We start from the raw sequence: 23,670 nt of genomic DNA, 5'->3' as shown, positions 1-23,670 counted from the left end.
TATCAGTCCTTATTTGAATTAATTATTAAAATTAAATTGGTAAACAATGTTGGTTCCACCAAAATATGCAATGTGCTATAACATCAATAATATTTTCAGCAATTAGTGTTTTATAGTGTTACTCCAATTTTTCATAAACAATAGCCAAATTTAAGTAAAGACCTATCGTTTATGTACTGTCTAAAAAAATATAGATATAATAAAGATTAAAAAGAGCTAAACAATATTTAATTTTATTTTTGCAAGAAACTTACAATTAATGGGTTGTCAATATATATAAATAAAAATTGTTCACGCAACAATAACTTAAAATATGAACAAAAAAATTTCTAAAAATAGTATAAACATTATACCAGCAATCAAATGGATTGCTGCGGTTTTGTTGTTACTATTATGTACTAAATTTTCTGTGCACTGACAACAAATGTAAATGGATTGCTAGGATGGAATAAAACACTGCATTTTTACATCATTGAAAATTATTTATGATATATTTATTAATATGCCAAGGTATTTAAAAAGTATTTAAATACATATAGTTAAATCTTAACTATAACGACAAATTCCATTCAACGTGTTGTCAATACACGTACATTTTTGGCAAATTATTCATCAGCAGGTTCACCAACACAGGTGCTTTATTATACTGTCCTTAACCACTAAATATACAAGAAATTATAAGTTAAAAAAGCACTTGTATCCCTCATAATTCTGCCTATGTTTTAAGACTAGTATAAATGGTAAAAATAAATTAACAAATCAATACATATTAGTTACAGATGATTTACATGTCAAATCAAGCGCCATATTTTTCACTTTAATTATATGTATATTTTTATATAAATCGGAAAAATATTATGGAATAACTCTTTCTTAGTTCTATCTAAAAGAGTGACGGAAGCATTCATAAAGCCTGAAGCAATACGAAAAAGGAAAGCTATCTTAATTTGACATGTTTTTTCCACATATATAATAGTATCAAATAATTGTTTTTAGTTAAAACTGTTTCCAACTATGTACGAAATGTTTTTCAGGCTCCAGCATTTTTACAAGCTTTGTGAGCTGATATTTGCCACAGACCATTAAATACAATTTCAACATTTGGATGGTGTCAGTTGAAATACTACAGACTTAAAATCAAGCCTTCCCAATAAAAAGAATCATCTGATACATAACTTTAATTACCAAATGGAATTTCTTCACATTAACCATCGAAAAATGCCTTTTTCCAACATTTTGCATAGAAGATACTTAATTTATTAATACAGCATTGACAATTTGCCATACATTAGTGGGATTGTAATATAAATGCTGGAAATAGGTATCATTCTGAAAATGCGGAATTTTTACATATTATTTTTTATGTGCAGGGCACTTCTAATAATTAACGAACACTTGAAACTTACACAAGTACAAAAATCGTCACTGGCGAGATCTAAAGTTCTTTGCTACAACAACTATCTAATTTTAATTGTGTGTTGAATATACATATAGTAATAATGGAGACCTTTGTATGTAAGCTCTTAACATCATGGGTTTCAGATTATACATTATTGAAAGTCTCATTATCATAAGAATTACTAAAAAAACTCTTACTTCATAATGGACGACTTGTAAGCACTATCCTAAACCCAAGAACTCACGTCTCCATATATTTGATATAATTCTAATGGTTTGCAAATTGAAGTAAATCAACTCATGCTGCATTAGAAAGCTTTTCCCACCTTCAAATCTCCCAGTTTGTACTTAAATTCTCCTTTAAAAAACCATAAAAACTTTCAAGGCTGAAATTAATGTGGAATGAGCTTTTCCCCAAGACAAAAAACAATAACAATATTATTTCTTATAAACTTATCAACATAAATTATTATGTAAACGTTGCTTTTCTCGAGGTAACCACTAACTACTAATAAATGCTTCTTTTAGAATATTTTTAACAGGTGTTTTGTATAAATGATCACTAATTTTTTAATCTAAATATATAATCACTATCAGATATTTTTCAGCCAATATTGTTTTAAGGAATATTTATTAGGTTGGTATATATCTTTATAATTTTTTATGATGAATATTTTGTGCGCTGAAATAGGAAGCTTAAAACCGAATGGAAGCACAAGTGAGAATTCCAAATAACAGACTAAATTGGCAAAATAAGAAAAGCAACATTTTACGATATATAAAACGGGCTCCCTATATGACTCATTATTTTTTTTTAATGTTGTTTAATAATCTTATAGACAAAAACAATTACGATACATTACTTCTTATATTAGTAATTATATTGGTTGAAAGTTATATTTTTAAGTAATACTGGAATTTTATATTAAAACTTTTGTTCATATAAGGACCAACTAAATAATTTTGATCATTTACAATAATTTTTACAAATACTAAAATCGAACTTTTCTCGTAAAAGGTTATTTGTTCCTTTAAAACAAGTTTAAGAATTTTTACTTAATGAGATATATTAAAAATATATTCAAATAGATCTATAAAAAATGAATCTTAAAAATATGATATATAAGCAAAATGTTTTCATTTTAATTGCTTAAATTATGTTTATACACAATTTCACAAATAACCTTAAACTAGTCTGTATCAAAGTTCCTTTTCTTGTATCTTTGACCTTAGTTTCTTTACCCTAATTTCAAGACAAATTTATTTAAGACGGGGAATTTCCTCTTCTTTCATTATTATTTCTACAGAAATGGCAGCATTCTAGCTAAGTGCAACAGCAATCGTAGTGCGTTTGACCATATCCGCCTTAATGGAGCATACCTGGATAAAACAAAATATCTCATAAATGACTTCCATTAACGGTAGATTTCATACTAATTTTTATTTTTCTATTATTTAGTCTTCTATTTTCTGAGTTCAGATTTTACTATGAACATAATTCGCGATTCGAATGCGATGTTATTAGCAAATTTCTATACGTTATAGAATTATTAAAGCATGTTATTCATATTAAAAAAATACAAAAATTCTATCAACACATAATGGAAAAAAGCAGCAGAAGCTGCATATAAAAATTAGATGTATGACTTATTCAGAGTTTTATCCTATGAATAATTCTACAATATTTAGCAAATTAACATACAAAATCAGTGCGAAAGAAACTTTCAGGCTTAGAAATGATAAATTGTTTTAACTGGTTTTAAACCGTTTATCAAATAAAGCATGCTGTAATAGCTAAAAAAAACGGTAGTTGGAATTCTGGTGCGTATCTCGTGCACGGGAGAGCTTTTCACAACATTATGATGATCCTTGTTAAAGTCGTATGTTGTGAAACAGCTGGATAACTTGCTTACTTCCTTATCTAAAAATGGCATTTTATAACAGAGTTTTTCTATCAGTTTGTTCATTTGTGGACCGTAGTGTTTCGCAATGACTAACAATTTTCGAGGAGTTTGTATAACATTATCCCCTCAACTGATATTCTGTTGTCTGCAATCTAGCACTTTTTATGTTTGGGATTATTGTAAAAATATACTTTTTATCACTGGTCACAATTTTCCAATGCGAGTGAGAAGCAAATGTTTATACCTTGACCTAGATTGTGTTTTGCTAACACATTGTTTTTAAAGTTTTTAAAGTAGTTTTTTTATTAGTTGTACATTTTTGCTAGACTCTTTTTCCAACAGATCTCGCAATTTATTCTTTAAATTTACGCAACCAAGAGCAAATTGATATGCGTTCTGTAAAAGCATTTTTAACTTGTTATAACTTTTAACTTGTTCATTGTTCTGAAACCTTAAGTCTGAAACATTCAAAATCACAGAATAATCATGAAGATATTTTGTTTTGAAATACAATTCTAATGAAATTTTAATTTAATTGAAGTTTACATTCTATCATACACCTGAGATATAGAGTAACACAGCTCAATTTGGTTTCAATTAAGGTTTCTAAATTTTGATTAGTTACTTTATTTCAGGTTTTAGGTTTTTAACTTATTAAGTAAGGTTTTAACTTAATTATAACATAAGATAATTTAATTGTACCTGAGTGCCAAAAATTGCCAAGTAACTACAACACTGATCACTTGCATAAGTAGGTACAATACGTACAGCCTAGTCATGTGCTTGCGCGCTTTCGGAATCGAAGATATCTCTTCTTTGAAGATAAACCTATAAAATCATATTTATAGATTATCAATTTGACTAGTATGATAATAAGAAAATTACCTTCGGATACCTAATATATAATTTTCTAAGTAATTATTCCAGTCAATTTTTGCCACATCAAAGCAAAATTCCGTCCGATCTGCATCGTTTAATGTAAAGTTTAATTCTCTTACATTTTCATCATCAAATTTCCACTGGTGTGTCGTAAAATATTCTAGGCACGTGGCAGCTTTATTTAATTTGCTATGGATTTTTAACATTCTGAAATAGACAATAAATGAAAATTAATAACAAATTTTTATGCATTTGATGAAATAAAAATAATAGTTATTAGTACTCACATTGGTTTGCCTCCAGCTAACCATGTAGCAAAATCCAAAACATAGGCTGGTGCATAATGGTATGCATATTGTTTAATAATATTTACTGTTGCAGACGATGTAATATAACCGCCTGGATACCAATTTACATCAGAGAGTGGATAAACTCTAAAGTACTTAAAACATATGTTTACAAAGTCGCTCCATGTGATAGGTTTTCTTTGACCTAAAAAGGAACACAATTAAATAAAATAAATTATCACATATACTCTTCTTATTGTAATTGAACTTGAATATACAAAGAAAGTATTTTAGTATTTTAGTTAGTACTCGGTTGATAGATAAGATACTTTTTAATGTTTTAAATGTAATTTCTCAAAATATTACTGCTAGCTGACTATTTTCGTTTGACTTTTAATAACAATATTTAACCAACAGGGTGTAAATATTTATTTTTCTTCTCTTTGAAGCTCTTAATGTTATATTTTGATTAAAGTAAATAGTATGTTTATAAAACTATAAATAATAAAATAACAGCTGTAAACAATGTTGAATTACTTGTTTGTATTATGTAACAAAATAAAATAAAATACTATAATAGGATACATAGGTAAAATAAATTATATAACATAAAACTTACCTGTTACGCAATTGTATATGGGTATTTCTTTCGTTTTACAGGTGCCTATCCGCCAAGCGGACACAATCATTAAATTTATAACAGTATCTACTGGTACTAAGTCCGCTGTCTTGGTTGGATCCCCCAGCATTGTCCTGAAGACACCTTTTCCAGCAGCAGCTATAATTCCTAAAAATAAAAACAATGACCCCTATAAGTAAAGTTATATCAAAATGTTAAAAAAATAAAGATCGTTATCGTATTATTGGATACAGTATATTAGAACATATAACTCACATATTTACAATATTACACAATTTTACATAAAACATGTCATAACAAAATAAGTTAAGAGAAATTGTCAGACATTTAAATTTCCGGTTTACTATTAAGATAAGGCATTTTAAACAAAAGAAGGAAATTCAATTTTCTACCCAGCCTCTGTTATCTCCGTTCGTTCATTTTTAAAACGTCAGATCTTATTAAATTGGTCTTAAATAGCATTAATTGCCGGCCAGATTTAAGCTAAATAAGTTTTATTGAACCTAAGTATCTGCTTCCTTTAATTGGACAAGTTATGAATGAATCACCATAATCTTATACATAGAGACCTGACGCTTCTGTGATGATTGTGTCCGGTTCTACAGTAAAATGCAATTACTATATATTATTTAAACTTATTCATATTTGGTGTTGTTGTGTCTCTTAACATATGCATTATGTTTCAGTTAGAGTAGGTGTAAAGTGTATATAATTAAAATTAGTATTGATATATTAGAATTTCCTTTGAAAAAATCGGATATTTCGTATTAAAATAACTTCTTTAGATCATTAAAAGTGCTAATTTTAACCCATTATTTATTTTTAAATATTAAACATGTTAGGATAATTTGAATTGCTAAATTGTTTGTATACCTAAATTACAGTATTGTTTCTGCAACTATAATTATTCTTATTCTGGTTTAGTGATACTTATGTATTAATTACTCATAATATTTTGTGTGGCTATTTTATCTGTAAGTGTAAAACAAAAAATATTCAGGATGTTATTGTAATAGTAAAATTATCTATAACATATTTTAAGAAAAATCTTTAAATTCTAATTTACTTTAGTACTTTTTATGTTACATAATGTATGTTAATGCACGAGATACTTCATATTATGCCATTTGTAAAGATTAATATTGTAAATTATTAAGCATTTAAATGCCTTTTGGTTATATTTTCTTTTATCTTTAAAACTAATAATTTCTTTATTATCTTTATAATACATTTGTTTAAGTATGTTATTTAGTGCATTTAGTTATGTATTGGATTTTTAGCAATCATTTGTTAGCACAGATTACCACCTCTCTGATATAATGGGGTTTAAGACAGTGAAAGCATGTGAATTGTTTTTCAAGTAATTATATATTTATAGGCATAGTAGGGACTTACCGGTTGGTCCATTCAAATTATCCACCCACCCCTTAACTGGTTCGTTCATACTGCTTAGGACTATACTTGGCCTAACAATTACTAATGGTAGGTCGCCCTTATTGTCTTTCAACCAACTTTCAGCTAATGCTTTCGTGAATGTATACGTATTCGGCCGATTTCCAACTAACCTCGGCGTAAGAGCATCGACTAGTTCTTCATCAAGTGCTTCAACAACTGACACAATTTGATCTGGACCGATTGGTGGTGGATAAATAAGTTCTTTTACTTCTGATCTATCACAATTGCAATATGCGGTAGAAACATGAACCTAAAAGACAAAATAATTCAATTGACGAATATATTTTTTAATAATGTAATATTTTTATTAATATATATAATTTAATATGTAAAATATTATTACGTTTAATAATTAATTTCTCAATACTAATTCTCCCTCTCTCATTACTAATTTTTAATGTTGCATTCTTGTGCATATCAATTTGTGTATTTTTTCAAAAATATTTTAAAGTCTCCTTTCTACCTGTGTATTCTTATTTGATATAGTTTTTCTCTGGAAAAAACAAAATCTAACCGTCTACTGACAGTTAAAATTGAATGAATTGATGTAGGAAATTGTTTCACATAATTTTAATTTCATTTTTCATAAGAACATAACCAACATTTCTTGAGTAAATTAAATAAAATTTTAAAAAGCACACATCCTGTGTGCCTACTGGCATTTGATGACAATGGAAGAAAAATAGATTAGAGTGCGACTTAAATGAATTTAAAAAAATAATAAAAGGATTAATTTCATCACTATAGGTGACACTTGGACCTATATTGGATGCTTCGTGAATAATCCGACCAAGACAGTGCTAGTGCATCATTTGGATACAAACATTTTCCTAGAGCATATCATTTTATAACAAAATTTAATTGGCCAAACCAAATGGCCCTCTAATTCCCCTGACTCTTTTGAAGTTTATGTTGCAAAAAATGTGTTCGCGATTTTTATCAAACGAAAAGGCAATATCTGTCAGGACATTTTGGAGTCCGTCAGAAAAAACCACTACAGTAACGGACCACTAATCTCAGTTGGGGGATATGTGACTTAGTTATAAGAGATTATGGTAACAATTATACTAGAAATGATATTAGAAAAGTCCTTTTTAAAACTATAAATCCGTTTTTTTTTAAATTTCCGTTTATTTTAAGCACATTTATTGAACAATCTGGTATATTTAAATAAATTATCCTTTTTTAAATTATTTAGCAGATCTGCACGCAATAAAATGTTAAAGAAACAAAACCTATACATTCGTTTCATGTCTAAAAGGTATTAAGCGAACCACAATTTCCAGAGAATTTAAATTTATTCCATTAATTACAAATTCTATTGAGACTTGTTGATTGGAAACTACTTGAAAGCATTCGTCTGCATAATCGACCATTCTGGAGAAAATGAGAGCAATTTAGCCTTAGTCGAAATGACAATAAACTATTGAGCTTTTTTAATTGATAAGTTTGCATAAATATCAATTTTATCTTTTATCTCTAATATAGCAGCAGATATTAGAAAATATTTAAATTGGATATTTTATGAATTATTTGAAGAATAATTTTAACGCCAAGATACAAGATTAGGCATTGGAATTAATTCATAGCCTCTTACAAATGACGCCATTTTTAAGGTGAATCATTCAGAATTTCATTGGTCCTTCCAACACAATTTAAGCGAAATTACATCAAGCAAGGAGGCAAGCTGTAGCTGAGCCAGTGTGTCGAAAAAAATGTCCGCCTTTTTAAAAGCAGTGATTAATTTGTAGCAACGGATATTGTAATAACGCAAATTTGAGATTTACTTTATATAAATCATTTTGCATCAACCGAAAGAACGCTACAAAATCACTGTTCAAAAAAAAATTTAAACAAATCAAATACAATGGAGATAATACATTAACACATTAATGTACTTATCTTTACTGTTGATATTATATTATTTCTAACGCATAACATGTAATAAATATAAAGAGTTAAAGTAATTTTACCAAAGCTTCCAAGTTGTCCATCCTTCGACAAAGTTCGACCAGTCGCTGTGTACCAAGCATGTTGATAGTTACCGACAATTTCAACTTCTCGTCAAACTTCACTGTAGCAGCGCTATGAAACACTACATTGACATTTCGAAACAGTAACGTCCTGTCACTTTGACTGATGGCGAGCTCCGGTTGAGTGATATCACCTTCTATTGGCAGTACTTTGGTTAAATCGCTGGGTCGGTCTTTTCTTATCATATCGAAGAGCTGAAATAAATATTTAGCATTAGAATTATGCCAAGAATAGATGTATGTACGAAAATGTGTGACATGTTAATATAATCTTGGAATATAAAAAAATGTTGGTAAGTACCATAAAATAAGATTTAGGTAATTTTAAATACTTTATATTTACTTTATTATATTTATTTTAAAATTTTTATTTACTGTGCTAAATGCTTATCTATTTTTGGTATGAAAAATAAATTATTAACTTCCAGTTTTAATAATGCATATGAGAAAATCCTGGGCTCGATTACACTAGTTTACAAATTCAGGTCAAGTTTTGAACCCGAGCATATGAGAATGATTCTTAAACTTATCTGATGCCCATAACTCAGATCTTCAGTCCGTATGTTAAGAATTGTTCTAGTTTTCGAATTTTCGCGACGACGTTGCATTAAACATCATTGGAACTTGTGTTTGTGCTGTGATTGTGCTTCGGTATGTATGAAAATGCAGAGACAACGTTGCAAAGTCGATTCAAAGTGTTTTTGTTACGTTTGTCGATGTTATATGTTCAGTAAGGGCGGAAAAAGCATGACAAATGCTCTCAAAAATGCGTATTTGCAGTACTTTTGTATTTTTTTCTGTACACAAAAACTGTACAAGTGGTTACTTGATAAAATATATACTTTTCATTTTCTCTGCCAACGTTATAGACAGAACATGTAGATGATTGCTACTTTTGCTCTATGAATGTCGTCGGTATAAAGACAAACAAGCACAGTATAAATGTTCTCAGGCCTTATTAAGAACTTTGTCAAAGTTTTCCGGTACTTAACTAAGTTGTTTTTAAAACTGCCATACGCAAAAATCAAAGAAAGAATATTTGTCGGACCTGATATTCGAAAGCTAATGGTTGATGCAAAGTTTACAAAATGTTTAACGCCTGATGAAGCAGCAGTATGGGCACCGTTTCAAAGTGTTATTCACAACTTCCTCGGTAACCACAAATCGCCGGATTACAAACACGTAATTGACAATTTGTTGCAGAATTACCACAAAATTGGAGCTCGAATGTCTCTCAAAATACATTTTCTGCATTTGCATTTTAATTTTTCCCACAAAACTTGGATGACAGGAGCGACGAGAAACGCTCAGTTCAACCTCTGTTTCTGATTTACATATTTTAATTCAATAAATAACCATTGAACATATGATTTGCTTTCAGCCCCAATTTACCTTGTAAACAGCTTTTCGTTGCTCAGATTCAAAACCTTGTAAACTTGTGTTATCGTAGTAGACATAGACAAAAATGTAAAATATGATAAGGAATATTCGTAACATTCAAGTTGGGAAATTTTTTAGTTATTGTGATTATTCGACTTTTTGATTTGAGACCCAGTAGGTTATTTTTAAACTACGGAGAAATTAATTGGATCTCTATGCGCATACGTATGTTGATGACCATCTGGTTATGTTTTTATTTGCAAGTTCTATGGTTATGTTTTTATTTGAGGAGAGACGAAATGCAAAAAATGCAAGCGAAGCTGTATTGAATATATGAAGTCCAGTAAGTATTTGTTAGTGTACTATAAATTGCTAGTACACAATTAATTGAAAAATATAACTATATAATTAAAGCTTACAGAATAGCATGTAATTTAAACTGTGACTAGTCACCTAACACTGGCAGGGTACGTTAAATATATCAATATTAGTGTCATTGTTCATAGTGGTTATTAAACAATATATTGCGTAAGCATACATATTTGATATGAATATGTAGGGAAAGAGTACTGATAGTGTTGCAGACAATATTATTCCTATTTGGACTATACGAAGTATACGCTACTAGATGAAAAACATAAAGTGGAGAGAATCCACGCAAATGAGGCACACTTAAATCATACAAGTGGTGTGAAAAAACCAAATGAAAAGGAAATACGTCAAGTTTTTTTTTGAGTTAAGTTTTTCAACTTGAAAAAACTTGATTGAAAAGTTATTAATTTTAAACACACCAGCGTTGAATTAGCCAATCTTGTTAATTCCCATGTAGTCTGTTTTTTTAATCCTTCATGTCAATAATAAAATGCGATAGAATGACACTGCAGTATCACTCGTTAATCCCCATCTAAATATTTTAGTTCAGCAAAATGTATCATGTTATAAAAGTATAATTTCTTTGATGATTGATTTTTATGGATTACTTTTATCGTTAATGCGTATCTGCTATTTATGTATTATTAATGACCTTAAATATTTGAAACCTCTTGGCACTTCCTCCAATCTCAAAATGCCACTGATTATTTATCTCTGGTAATTGTATAAACTAATATACCGTTACCAGCAGCCGTGATTGAAGCAGTTAAGAAGTATCATCATATTGGCTCTGATGTGTGTTGACGTCAAAAAGTTCTCGCCGCATAATTATATCTATTTCTATGTTAACAAGCCGTTAAAAAACTCTTTGCTTTGCTTTTCGAATGAAAAGGTGATCGCCGAAACTGAGGCTTATTTGAAGCAAAGGACAAATCGTACTTCAAAAATGGTATCGAAAAGTTGGACGGTCGCCATAATCAGGGAATTATGTTGAATGAAAAAAACTAATTTTGAACAAAATTGTTAACAATAATATATCCTCTTAATTTTTCGATCAAATTGTGCCTACAAAAGAACTGAAAGAGCTAATTAATAGTGAATAAAAAAAGAATACAAGAATATTTAGAAAACCTAACGCCAACTGATGCAACGGAATATTTCTCTCGAAAATAACAAGAAAAATCGAAAGGCCCATCAACATAATTCACTCATTAACCATAGTGACAATACCTTGGCCAGGAAAAAGCCGATTTTTTTAATAAACATCTAAAAAACAATCCATTCCCATGTGAAATATCCGTAGGTGAAGAAAACAATTTCACTGATTCTCTTAACACTCCATTTCAAATGAATTTACCACACGAAGGAACATTTACTATCAGGGAAATAAAACGAACAATAATGAATGAAATTAATGTCAAAAAATATCTCGGATTTGATCTAATAACTGGAAGAATGTTACAAGAACTTTCAAAAAAGTGCATTTATTTTTAATGTCATGTTACGTCTAAACAACATCGCTAGTATTTGGAAAGTGGCCCAAATCATTATGATTCTCAAACCATGGAAAAAGGAGACGTTTCCTCCTATCGTCTTGTAAGCTTGTTGCCTAGTATATCCAAGATTTTCGAGAAACTATACATCAAGAGGATCAAAGTAATCACATTTGGTTTGGTTTGCTTTCCAATATCAGCTACAAGGAACTTAATCTCAACAAAATTAATTTGTGGTTGAAAACATGACGTATCAAGGCGAACGAGACAAAATATACTCACTTGACCTTCACCTTACGTAGGGCTTGTCCTCAGGTAAATCTTAATAACCATAAACTCCCACAAGCAAATAATGTTAAATACCTGGAAATGCATCTGAATCGATGCTTAAATTGGAAGAGACATCTACTAATAAAGCGTAAACAACTTAGGCTTAAATTGAACCAGATCTACTGGCTCATACCGCGTAAATCCCAATTATCTTTGGTATATATGTCTATTCTTAGGCTCATATGGACGTATGGTATCGAACTGTGGGGTACTACTAGTAATCCAGCATAGAGATTCTTCAGAGATTCCAAAATAAAGTACTACGTGCCATCGTTGTGTGATGTGAGTGTGACGAGTGTGATCCGAAGTGCCCGTGTAAAGCACTCTGAAACAGTGTCAATGCACCCGAATGCACTTGCCAAACAATTAAATGTGCGCCATGGCAGTTTATGTTAAAATGTTTACTACCATACGACCTGTTTAATAGACATATAGCATAGTTTTTGAATAATATAGAATAGTAATTAAATTAAGTACAATATTAGTTTATAAGTTTGTACAGGAGATCACTTATTGAAGCGATCCTCTACATGTCATTCTAGTCATGTCATGTATTGTATGTCATTACATGTATTATTTATATGAACATAAATCTCATCAAATACTTATTGCCCATTGGTCAGCTTTAAATTGTAAGGATTTATGCCAGTACCTTGGCTCAACACCGAATAAGAGTAAAAATTGACAAAAAACCTCTAGCTCTTGGTCTGCAACAGTAACAGAACTAATGCAAATCATCATAAAAATAATTGAATAAGAATACATATTATTGCAACACTCTATTTAACACATAACTCTGACTTGTGGCTGTCAGTAAAAAATGCACGGCTGAAAATTATTTTAATCGAAATAATTCGTCAGAGATGAATTCTATATATTATAAAATCAATGGACGATGTAAAACAACTATACTAAAGTTGAGGGAGATTATTTAAATTTCTTATTATATTCAGGGATATTTGGTTAAAACCTAAATACAAATAACATAGTTAACCTTGTTAATATTCCTTATCAATAAATAATGGTCAATTAACGTCTTAAAATGTTGATTTATTTATGTTTATACAAATATTCAATAAGAGTAAAAGTGATCCAAACCAAGGCTGATACATTTTAAGCACGAAACAAAATTACGGTTGCGATATTGGCCGAAATCAATAACAAGGTTGTAAAATTTGCGATAAATTACAGTACATTGATGCAATGCCGAAGTGGCCATTAAACTCTTTGCAATAATATTGGATTATTTTTTTATAGCGGACTTTGAATATATTTTATCATAATTTTCTATATTTTAAATATAGAAAATATGGAACAGAATATATGTTTGATGTAAAATTTCGTATCCATGTATGTTATGAAATATGAGGGGTTTAAAACAACGAAAGCTTTAATTTACTATTAAAACTCTATAATTTTATGCAAAGAAAAGGCGACTTGTTCAACGGCGATGCAAAAAAAACATCGATACATCGGAAAAAAAAACATGGATACATCGGAAAAAAAAATTAATATTTTTAAGAAAAAATAAAAATTTTGATATATGGGCTCAAAAAAATATTGATATTCCCTAAATATTTTAAAAAGTAGTTATATTTTTAACAAACCTCAGATAAGTCTCCTACCAAGTACCGTGCAAGTATTTATGAAAATTATACAAATTAGACTTCAAAGGGCCCGCGAAGGGAGAACCAGAGAAGAGCAGGTGGGATATAGACCGAATCGCGGTTGTGTAGATAAGATTAGTTTTATGGAGCAACATATTAGATGTGGAAAGCGGAGGATTGTCCTTTTTATTGATTTTCGTTCTGCTTTTTTTTGTCATACGCTATCGCTATACACTAGCCACCACATTGGGTAGCTTTAGAAGCAGAATAGGTTTTCTTAAAAATTGTTAAACTTCTTTAGGCATCTTATGATCGTTCCCTTAGCTACGCGAGATTGTCAAATTCATTTGAGATTTCGATTTGGCAGACGGTGTTCGCATAGGAAATGTCGTTTCGCCATTGTTTTTCAGCATAGTAGTTACAATTATGTTAAAAGTTATTTAATAAAGTAAAACTATATGATGTTAAATATGATGTCACAAACTCCTTGACTGATGTATTGAAACGGAAGTATTGAGCGCTAATGGCCTAAGATGGTGCGTGTCGAAAATAAAAAATACTACAATAAAGATTAAAATCCACCTATTTTAAATGGTTATCTTGGTAACCCTTCTGTATGGCTCCGAGACTTGGTTACTGACAACTGTAGGATTGAGGTCTTTCAAATGCAATACTTAAGGCAAATTCTATATGTTATACAGATCGTATTAAAAATGAAGTCCTTGAGGACAAAATTCAGAGATGCAAATTATGTCTGTCGAATAATAGGTGAAAGAATAACATTGTCCAAGGCCAGAACATTTTGCGGTCGATTGCCAACTATGATAAGATTTAGTGAAGCATATTGGTCCTGCATCACCAACAGTAACGTATTGGTTGAAAAGCTCTGCCAGACCGCCAGCTTTGGAGTGATGATGATGATGATGAGAACAGTCCAATTATAATTTTGATAAATACTCCTCAATTTATAGGGTGATTCCAAAGTAATCTTATTATTCTCAGTTGAAAACAAATAATATCTTAAATATAAATATTAACCAAGAAACATAATACGTGTTCAAATACGACTCAACAAAAGATCTTTTGAATTTTGTATTTTTCTGTTTAATTTTAAAATAAAGTGATCAAGTACTGTTATCTATGTTGTTTCTATAAAAAAGGTTTGAAAAAGTGGTAATTTCAGTACAAATATACGATACTAATGAGGTTTTGGCAAACTTAGACATTATAAATATGAAAAATATAAAGTCCATTAAAATAAAATTATTATCGAAAATCGAGTACACGCAAGCACTTAACATTTTTAGATAATAACTACACGCAAGATATAAAACTAATTTCAGCTATTAGTTTCTTATAATATACTTTGTTGTTAAACTTATTGTTAATAAACACTTTTTGTAATCATTGTTGCTATGTGTTAAAATTGAGGCCACTTTTCAAAGCTCTTAAAATATATGTGGTTTTCTGCATGTGTTTTAAAAAACTTAGGCCACTCTTTGTTCTTTATTGTTCTTTTATCTCACGCGACATATTCACCAATCTTAACCCTATTCATTTATAACGGTCATTACAGCACTCCGAACAGCTGTTTAAAACAAAATAAGAAATAAATTTAGTGGATAACATGTAAAATTCAACAGTTAAAAGTCACAATTCTTAAATATTCAAATTTGGTAACGATATATAAAAGATATGGATTTATCGATACACACTTCGAACTTCATAATAGTGTTAGAAACGCATTTGTTTAATCTGATTTCCGGGGACTTTAGCTTAGGGCAAACGCCTTTAAAACGATTAAAAGGTTATAGTAGTATTTTAGTTACGAAAAATACACTTATTGCATGTTTTAAGTCACCGTCACGTATTAATGTCAATTTATGATTGAAAGGAATATGTGGTATATACAATTTATTTGTCATTTTCACCAATTACAAAGTCAATTTCAATGTCACTCCATTTAAAGCGAAAACTTTTAACACTTAATTATTTAAAAAAACATTAGACAGAAAAATCAACATAATTAAAATTCACAATATGGTAAGTAAATAATATGCGGATATTACACTTAATTATACTTGCATAATATTATGCAAACAAAATATTGTTCTTGGAGATATATTAACATATTTAGTAAAAATTTCCACTAGAAAAGAGATAGGCAAGCATGACGAAGAAAAGTTACTATGGCGATGGAGTCAAGTATGGGCTTATATAAATGTTACAATACTTTGGGAATAACAAATATGGAATTGTCATAAAAGTCGTTATTGATAAATTACTGACTATCCAACACTGGAACATAAGTTTACATATAGAGGTTATACGGTTAAGGGTGCATTATGGTGTTAGTTTTAACGGTTTGTAATAACCTGGTGGAGATAGTTGCATGAAAACAGTTATGAAATAATAAAAGGGGTAATGGTGTTCACGAGGCACTGTTAAACACTCAATGAGGTTACAACATTGGCATATAAACATGGGGCGATATTCAAGGGTTCTCACCTTCTTCGGGTAGAGCTGTCACGTTTGCTCTCTTCTTTCTTACTGTTAATTCAATTCAATTGATTATAATAAAACCGTATAATGGACGAGAAACGATTTCTCAAAGTTGCAAGATAAGAACCAATAAAAACCTTGTTATGATGCATCGTTTTTTGCAGTCCTAAAACACATACGTAAGAAGTCAATCTTGATAATACGATGGATGGATGTATTTTTGCCCTCGTTTTCACTGACTTGTGACACGGTGCATTTCCTTGGTGAAGCAGCATTTTCTTTTTGTTCAAATGTGGCCGTTTTTCGGCGATTTCGTCCTTCAAACGGCCTAATAACGCTATGTAATAGTCGCTGTTGATGGTCCTTCCTTTTTCAAGGTAGTCAATGAAAATTATTCCATGCGCATCCCAAAATACAGACGCCATAACCTTGCCAGCCGACTGTTACGTTTTCACACGCTTTGGAGCATGACTGTCGATTGGACTTCGGAATGAAATGATCGAGCCATTTTTCATCCATTGTCACATATCGACGCAAAAACTCGGGTTTATTACGCTTGATAATCTTCAAACACTGCTCCGAATCATCAGCACGTCGTTGTTTTTGGTCAAAAGTGCGCTCGCACGGCACCTACTTTGCACAGAGCTTTCCAATATCTCCTGAATCATATGATGTATACGTTTAGTTGATATCTTTAGAGTGTTTGCTATTTCATTCAATTTCAATATACGGCCATTCAAAATTATTTTGTGGATTTTTTTAATTTAATTTTTTCGTCGGTAACAACCTCTTTTGGGCGTCCGTCTTCGATGCTCATTTCACCACGTCTAAACTTAGCATACCAATCCTTGATGGTTGATTGGGGCAGTGTCCGGAAACTCGGAATCAAGCCAAGTTTTTGCTTCAATTGTATTTCTTCCCTTCAAAACACAATATTTTATCAACACGCGAAATTCCTTTTTATTCATTTTTTTCATAATAAATAGAAATTGCTTCACGCAAAATGCTATAATTCACAAACTAATGATCCGACAGCTGTCAAATTTATACACGCATCTTTTGACGGTTAGGGCTAACTAAAAAACATATCGATTTAATTCTAGTAGCGCCATTTATGTGTCAGGCCGGGGACTTTTAATTTACCTGTTACATTGACACTCCCAAACATTCCCTAACTATATTAGATTACCAAACGATAGACATCAGTTTAGACTTATTACACTTCGGTGATAAAAACATTTTTTAAATTAATAGATTGGTACTAGTCCTAGCTGACTAACTTATTTTTTTTACAATAACTTAAAAACTTGGTATATATTTAGAAGAACACATGGCTACTTCATTAGTGTCTATAGTAATTATCATCATGTATTAATTAATGCTGCTGTTTTTTCTTTGTCTTATACTCGATTGTTATCTAAGAGTTGCAGTACTTTAGTATTAACATAAAAGTGACGTCTTTCCTTATGTTTCCTTGATTTTCTCTAGATCTTTTGAGCAACAGTCAGTTGCTGGTGAAATCGGTTGAATGACTTTTATCTGAAAAATTATTTATATTACTTTTGCTAACATCCCCATAACTGGAGTCCCTAGGTCCATATCGATTTTTTAATTTGCTTGTGCAAACAACTTATTATGTACGGATAATTGAGTTTTTCTTCCAATTAACCATTACATTTTTTTTATAACTGAAATTCTTTTTTTTCTAAGGTGTTTCTTCCAATATAGTTTTCCATCTAGATTCTTCACTAGGCATATGCATTGTTGCTATATGGGATGGCAGTGTTATTAATTGTAATTGTTGTACATACAGTTTGATTGTAAGTAAATTTAATGTTTGCATTATATTTTTTTGTGGTTAACTTGTATTGTTCATGCCTGAGTTCAGTTATTATATTGTTACTCGGCTGGTTGCTTCTTCGTTGTATCCAACAACAAGTATTCGAGTATCATTACATGTTTAAAGTAAGCAAAGGATTGATTCCAATAAATTTTCCTGTTTCAACTTCTTTTATTGTATAATAGCCTTCCTCTTTTTGGTAAGTATTCTAACTGAGATGTGAGAGTTTAGTTCTGTATGTTGCTTGGGTAATATTTTCTGAAATTTGTGAAAGTCTCATATACCAAACCTTGTTGAAGGATTGGGCTATATCTAATAACATAGCCGAGAAGACTTTTTTATCTTCATAGGCTCTTTCTTTGTTATAAAACTGATGGATATATATTAGAATGTTTTTTTCTATAATTGATTTTAATATTTTTAATAGGAATTTTTTAGCTATTATGAAATGCATTGAAATAGGTTTGTAAAATTTTAGTTCATCCGGTGGATTTATTTATTTATTCATTTCTGGCTTTCGTATCTTATTTCAGTCATTTTGATATAATATCTGAGACATGTTTTAGTCCAAATTCTGAATTAATCAAGCTTTTTATAATTTTGCCGACTTTCTTTCACGTGACTGGGTGAATTTTCACGCATTCAATAGTAAATTATATTCAAATCCACTTTCGTTTGGCAAAAACAAATTAATTAATTAATTAATATCGAGAAATACATTAAAGTAGATTGATTATTTGCCAATATCGGTCATGTCCTCTAGATATAGTGGGTTCAAGCCATTGAGGGGTATGACATCGAATCAGACAACACATCTCTAAAAAAAATTAAAGGCAAATTTGTACTATTCTCAGAAGCACTTTTGGTTAATCGGATTTCCGCAGAATTAGGAATTATGGAAAACCGCTTATTGATTAGAGTACTAGTATCTCGTATTATACACATATGTATCTCAGGATACAGTCATGCTGCGATGAAGATTATTATCAGATAACTCATATCAGTATTATAATTCAGTATTAAACAATATTTAAGTATCAGCATTTAACCTTTCCGGAATTTATTTTATTATGTCATATTTCATGCGTTATTGCATTTGAAACGTAAATATGTGCTTAACAAATCAGTGTAAACATTCAAGTCAGAATAGTGAAAACTCACAATTACAAAAATAAATAATGTTGCACGGTCATAATATTAGTTTTAACGTATTTGCATAATTCATATTTTCAGAAATCAATTTATTTTTAACAATGATATTAGACGCATCTGATTTTTAACATTGTCCGATTTAATATTTATTTACCAATTTTTGAATGTCTTTAAAAATTTAGAAGCATACATCAATCTTGAAACGTGTCATAAGATCGCTAGGAAATGCGATCTTTGCATTCAAATTACTATAGCATTTTTTTCATATCAGGATCTATTTGAAGGTGTATTGTATAAAATTGAGTCTTTATGAAAGTTATTAATGGTCTTCTCCAAAATAATTTATCATTCAAATTGATCAATTAGTGTTGGTAATCTTCAATGTTATTATTCATTTTAGCTGCTCCTATAATACTAGTCTGTGTTGAAACGTAGAGCAGTTGGCCTTACATCACCCGTTACACTGCATTCCAAAAAATAAAAAATATATATTTGGTTTGTGACCAATATAAATCCGATATAGTTAATAATTTACAATATAATCAGTTGGTGTAGTCGCCTTTTTCATTACTTTTGAATTATTCTGACCATGTTAACAACATTTCAATTACTAGCAGCGTGTCCACAGCTTTTTTGTTTGTTTAATATGGAAATTATTAATGCTTGTAACAATCACACAATGTATATCAGAAATCCATACCACCTTTCACGTTAAAAATAGATAAGGAAAGCTGTAGTTAGATATTTGGATTTTATTCTTACATGATAATGGGAGAACTGTTTTTAACGCTGCTGAAAGAGAAGGTCTCAATCAGCTTGGATCTTCAAACACCATGTTTAAACGATAGTAGAATATGGGCCAAATTTTATACCTAAAAACAGAGACTAGTTGGCGTGAAATTAAAATGCTGCTATAAAAAATAATTTATTCATATCATTTATATTAAAGCATTACTGAGGTTCCCAAAACTAAAAAAAATCAACGTAAATTTTTTAAAGATTAAATTTATTACATTCTTAAAACAATATTTTCAACGCTCACTACATATTTACTAACAATTTTCATGATTTTCAGATTAATATAAAAAATAATAAGCATATAACGATATTGAACACATAATGATATATGACCTACATGGAATAAGTAAATTAAGTCACGGAATATTCATAAAAAAACACGGCCAACCTTTGGATGGCCTTTTCAAAACAAACTATGCTACCAGGATTTACCGTAAACTGTATATTAAAACTAAAATATTTAAAAACACAGTCATACCAGTTGAACAAAGTCCGAACAATCTTAATCATACTGTTATATGAAAGTTTGTGAAATTGATGTGTTCTACTTCTTGCAAAGGAACATTAGATATTAACTTTTTAAAATTACTACCAATCACGCTAACCATAAGTCACATGATTCTGAAACTCTACTAGACAAAGCAATGTAACGAAACTAAATTTATTTATTTATAATATTTAATAATCGTATTGTTATATTGAAGTTGTTTTATCAGCATTCATTCTTCACATAAAACCAATACAAGAGTCAAGCTATAATTATTGAAAAATGAAATACACATTAACGATGCCAAGCAATTGATTGTATATTAAACAGTGGAGTTCATCATCTATGAATTTCGGATAAATGACATTTGATAAATAATCACCAAACAAGAGTGTGTTACTCTAAAAGGTAATTTTCACGAAAAAACTTTCGCATAATAATTTGAAAGCTCTATTTGCGATCAATGTTTTGGGTAACTCATCATTATTAACTTGATTTTATAAATGTTATAAATAATTTTAACGAGTAATGCACAGAAAAAAAAACTATGATCCTTGTCAACTGTCAATAATGGAAAATGATGAAAAAGGACAATTTGATTATCTGTACCACGTTAAACTGAATATTAGATTTTCGCAATTGAGATTAATGTTGCATGAACATTAGAAAGCAAGTTGTGTATTTGTGCAAAAGTTTACACCAACATTACAAACTTTAGAAATGCTGAATGTTAAAAGTAATCAAGTTATTAATAAAATTATTACTGATAACGAAATTTAAAGTCCGTTCAAAACTGAATGGGGATGTAGAAAAGCGCTAAATGACCGTATGTTGTAAAGTGCCATGAAAGGGGATATATAACAATGATGAACTGTTTATTCAATATTTATGTATTAAGAATATCACAGTTATACAACTTCCGCTCTATTTACCAGATTTGACAGCGTCTAACTACTGGCTATTTTAAGTCAAAGAAAATTTACCATATTCTATATTAGAATATTTCAGTCAGAAGGTAAAATGCAGTCGGAGGTTTTTAATAAAATACGTCTTCAATAAATTTAATGCATATAGTCAAATTATATATGGATTTTAGTGACACCAATCTCTGGGATTTTTAGTTATTAAAACTTCAATTTCAGAAACCATTTCAGAAGACATCCGATCCTACCCAGTCTGATTACTAGCGTGACTAGGATAGCTTTTCTTGTTGAATTTTAAACTGTTGCTTGTGGACCATCATAGTTACAGTCAGAACATCCTGATAATTTTTAAACCTGCGACAATCACAGCAGCGATAGTACCACTACAGTTATCAAACCAGCTTTTATAACTAAGTTAGAAGGCTGTATATCGTGGAGATGACCTTAAGAGATGCTTTTCCTACAAAATATCAATATACTAATGAATTTTTTGAAGATTACACAATATGAGGACTACATATTGAGGACTTTATCTTCATATAACTATATTTTCCCCTATTAACTATTTTACATTTTGTAGCAATATTGTTGTTTTATCTTATATATAAATAATTTATACATACATTTGTCGACTTTAAGAAGCTCACAAATAAATAAACATAAACTAGGTTCTTCAATAAGTTCACAGATAAGATAATATTTATTCGTTAGCCCTAGAACTAAAAATTCGTTAGCGTTATTTGCAAAATTTATAGAAGAATCAACATTTCATTCATACATACATAAGTATTTGTGCAAAATGGTTTTCATAAAATAATCATCTTGCTATTACCTTAGCTGCCACAGACCCTCTTCCAGAAAACCACTACAATAATCGAGTTCATAACTCTGAGGACCGTTGAAATAAGCGTATTAAAAAGTCGAGTCATTTTTGCAACTACAAATCTGTTTTTTAATTTTAATTTCTAACTTATTGAACACACCAATATAGAAGATGATATTGACGTTAAATGTAATTTTCATAGTGTAGCGATCTTGAGACATGTCGAATTTTACATCTTACCATAGTGGCCTACAAAATATTCTGATATATTATCCCAGATGTTGAATATAAATTATTCTGGCAACTCCGAGACGTTGATTTCGGATATCATTGAAGGGTACTTTGTATCATTTTAGACGTGCCATCATATACAGCTCAAGCCTCTCTTCAGGTAATACTGCGCCGTTCATCGTTTTTGCCTTTGTATTTTCATATTTTTATAACGTCAATAAATAACGGTCACATCATGTAACCATCAATATTTTATTCCATCTTACCTCCATTCACTGAGTCATAACATCCCCAACCTGGTGACAGCCTGACCAGATTATTCGTAAAATGGGGTTTAAACTGGTGAATAAAGGTTTAATGCAACATAGTGTGTTTTAAGTAACTATTTTTTTTTTCTGCGACTAAAAATTTTCTCGAATTTTCATATATATTTTCTAATTAGTTTCAATAATTATATACTTACAAGGAGTATATTACAATATTTATATACTTAATTTATATACTCATTAAATTTAATTTTAATTCCGGAACAAATAATTTTCATACATTTCATTTCTCTTTTTTTTACTAAATTTCATTTTTACAATATTTTGAAACAGAGCTTTTAACTTTTAATTTTCACTATCTAATCATCAGCATTTCGACTATACATTTATTTCGGCACTATGTCTCGTCATCGAAGAAAATGAGTCACCGAATCCTACAACATCGATCACGCAGTCCTGCTCAAGCAACGATGAAGCAACAGCATTTGTGGGACGGAAACATATCAACAGCTGTACCAGCATCCGAAAATCTTTACACACGTCAGTACGGTATATCCCGTTTTATTAACTTTTTGTCCAGTCAATCAATCAATTCATTTTTTTCCTCGCAAATCTTTTCAAAACTCTTTGTACGTAATATATGACTTGTATTAGACTATCGTATTTACTATTTTTTCCATAATATTTTTGGTTGTTAATAATTTTATCGAGCGTCTCTGACACTACACTGCTCTCCCTTTTTCTCTTTGTATGTTCACCTTTTTATAACGGTCGCATCATATAACCAGCACTGTTTTAGTTCGTCGTACCCGCATTCACCGAGCCATAATCACCCAAAATAGTATACTCAAGACTTTTAAAATAGAACAT

The 23,670-nt window shown here is 30.1% G+C and overlaps 1 protein-coding gene across 1 annotated transcript in view; it reads right to left on the bottom strand.

The window, feature by feature from the left end:
* Nucleotides 1-461: 461 nt before the first annotated feature.
* The window catches only part of LOC143193287 (putative fatty acyl-CoA reductase CG5065), a 34,636-nt gene continuing 11,427 nt past the window's right edge, over nt 462-23,670 (bottom strand). The window contains exons 2-8 of the mRNA XM_076399413.1: nt 8,537-8,791; nt 6,504-6,813; nt 5,088-5,255; nt 4,469-4,673; nt 4,188-4,388; nt 4,005-4,130; nt 462-2,778 (exon numbers count right to left, since the gene is read on the bottom strand). Coding sequence (XP_076255528.1) covers nt 2,700-2,778; nt 4,005-4,130; nt 4,188-4,388; nt 4,469-4,673; nt 5,088-5,255; nt 6,504-6,813; nt 8,537-8,791 — 1,344 coding nt within the window. The 3' untranslated portion in view covers nt 462-2,699. The remainder of the gene's footprint in view (nt 2,779-4,004; nt 4,131-4,187; nt 4,389-4,468; nt 4,674-5,087; nt 5,256-6,503; nt 6,814-8,536; nt 8,792-23,670) is intronic.

Source organism: Rhynchophorus ferrugineus, unplaced genomic scaffold (genome assembly GCF_030347505.1).
Source record: "Rhynchophorus ferrugineus isolate W39M unplaced genomic scaffold, kcgeb_rfMv2 rfM3, whole genome shotgun sequence".
NCBI lineage: Eukaryota > Metazoa > Arthropoda > Insecta > Coleoptera > Curculionidae > Rhynchophorus > Rhynchophorus ferrugineus.
The sequence above is the reverse complement of the archived record's forward strand: the minus strand, read 5'-3'. Positions and strand labels throughout refer to the sequence as shown.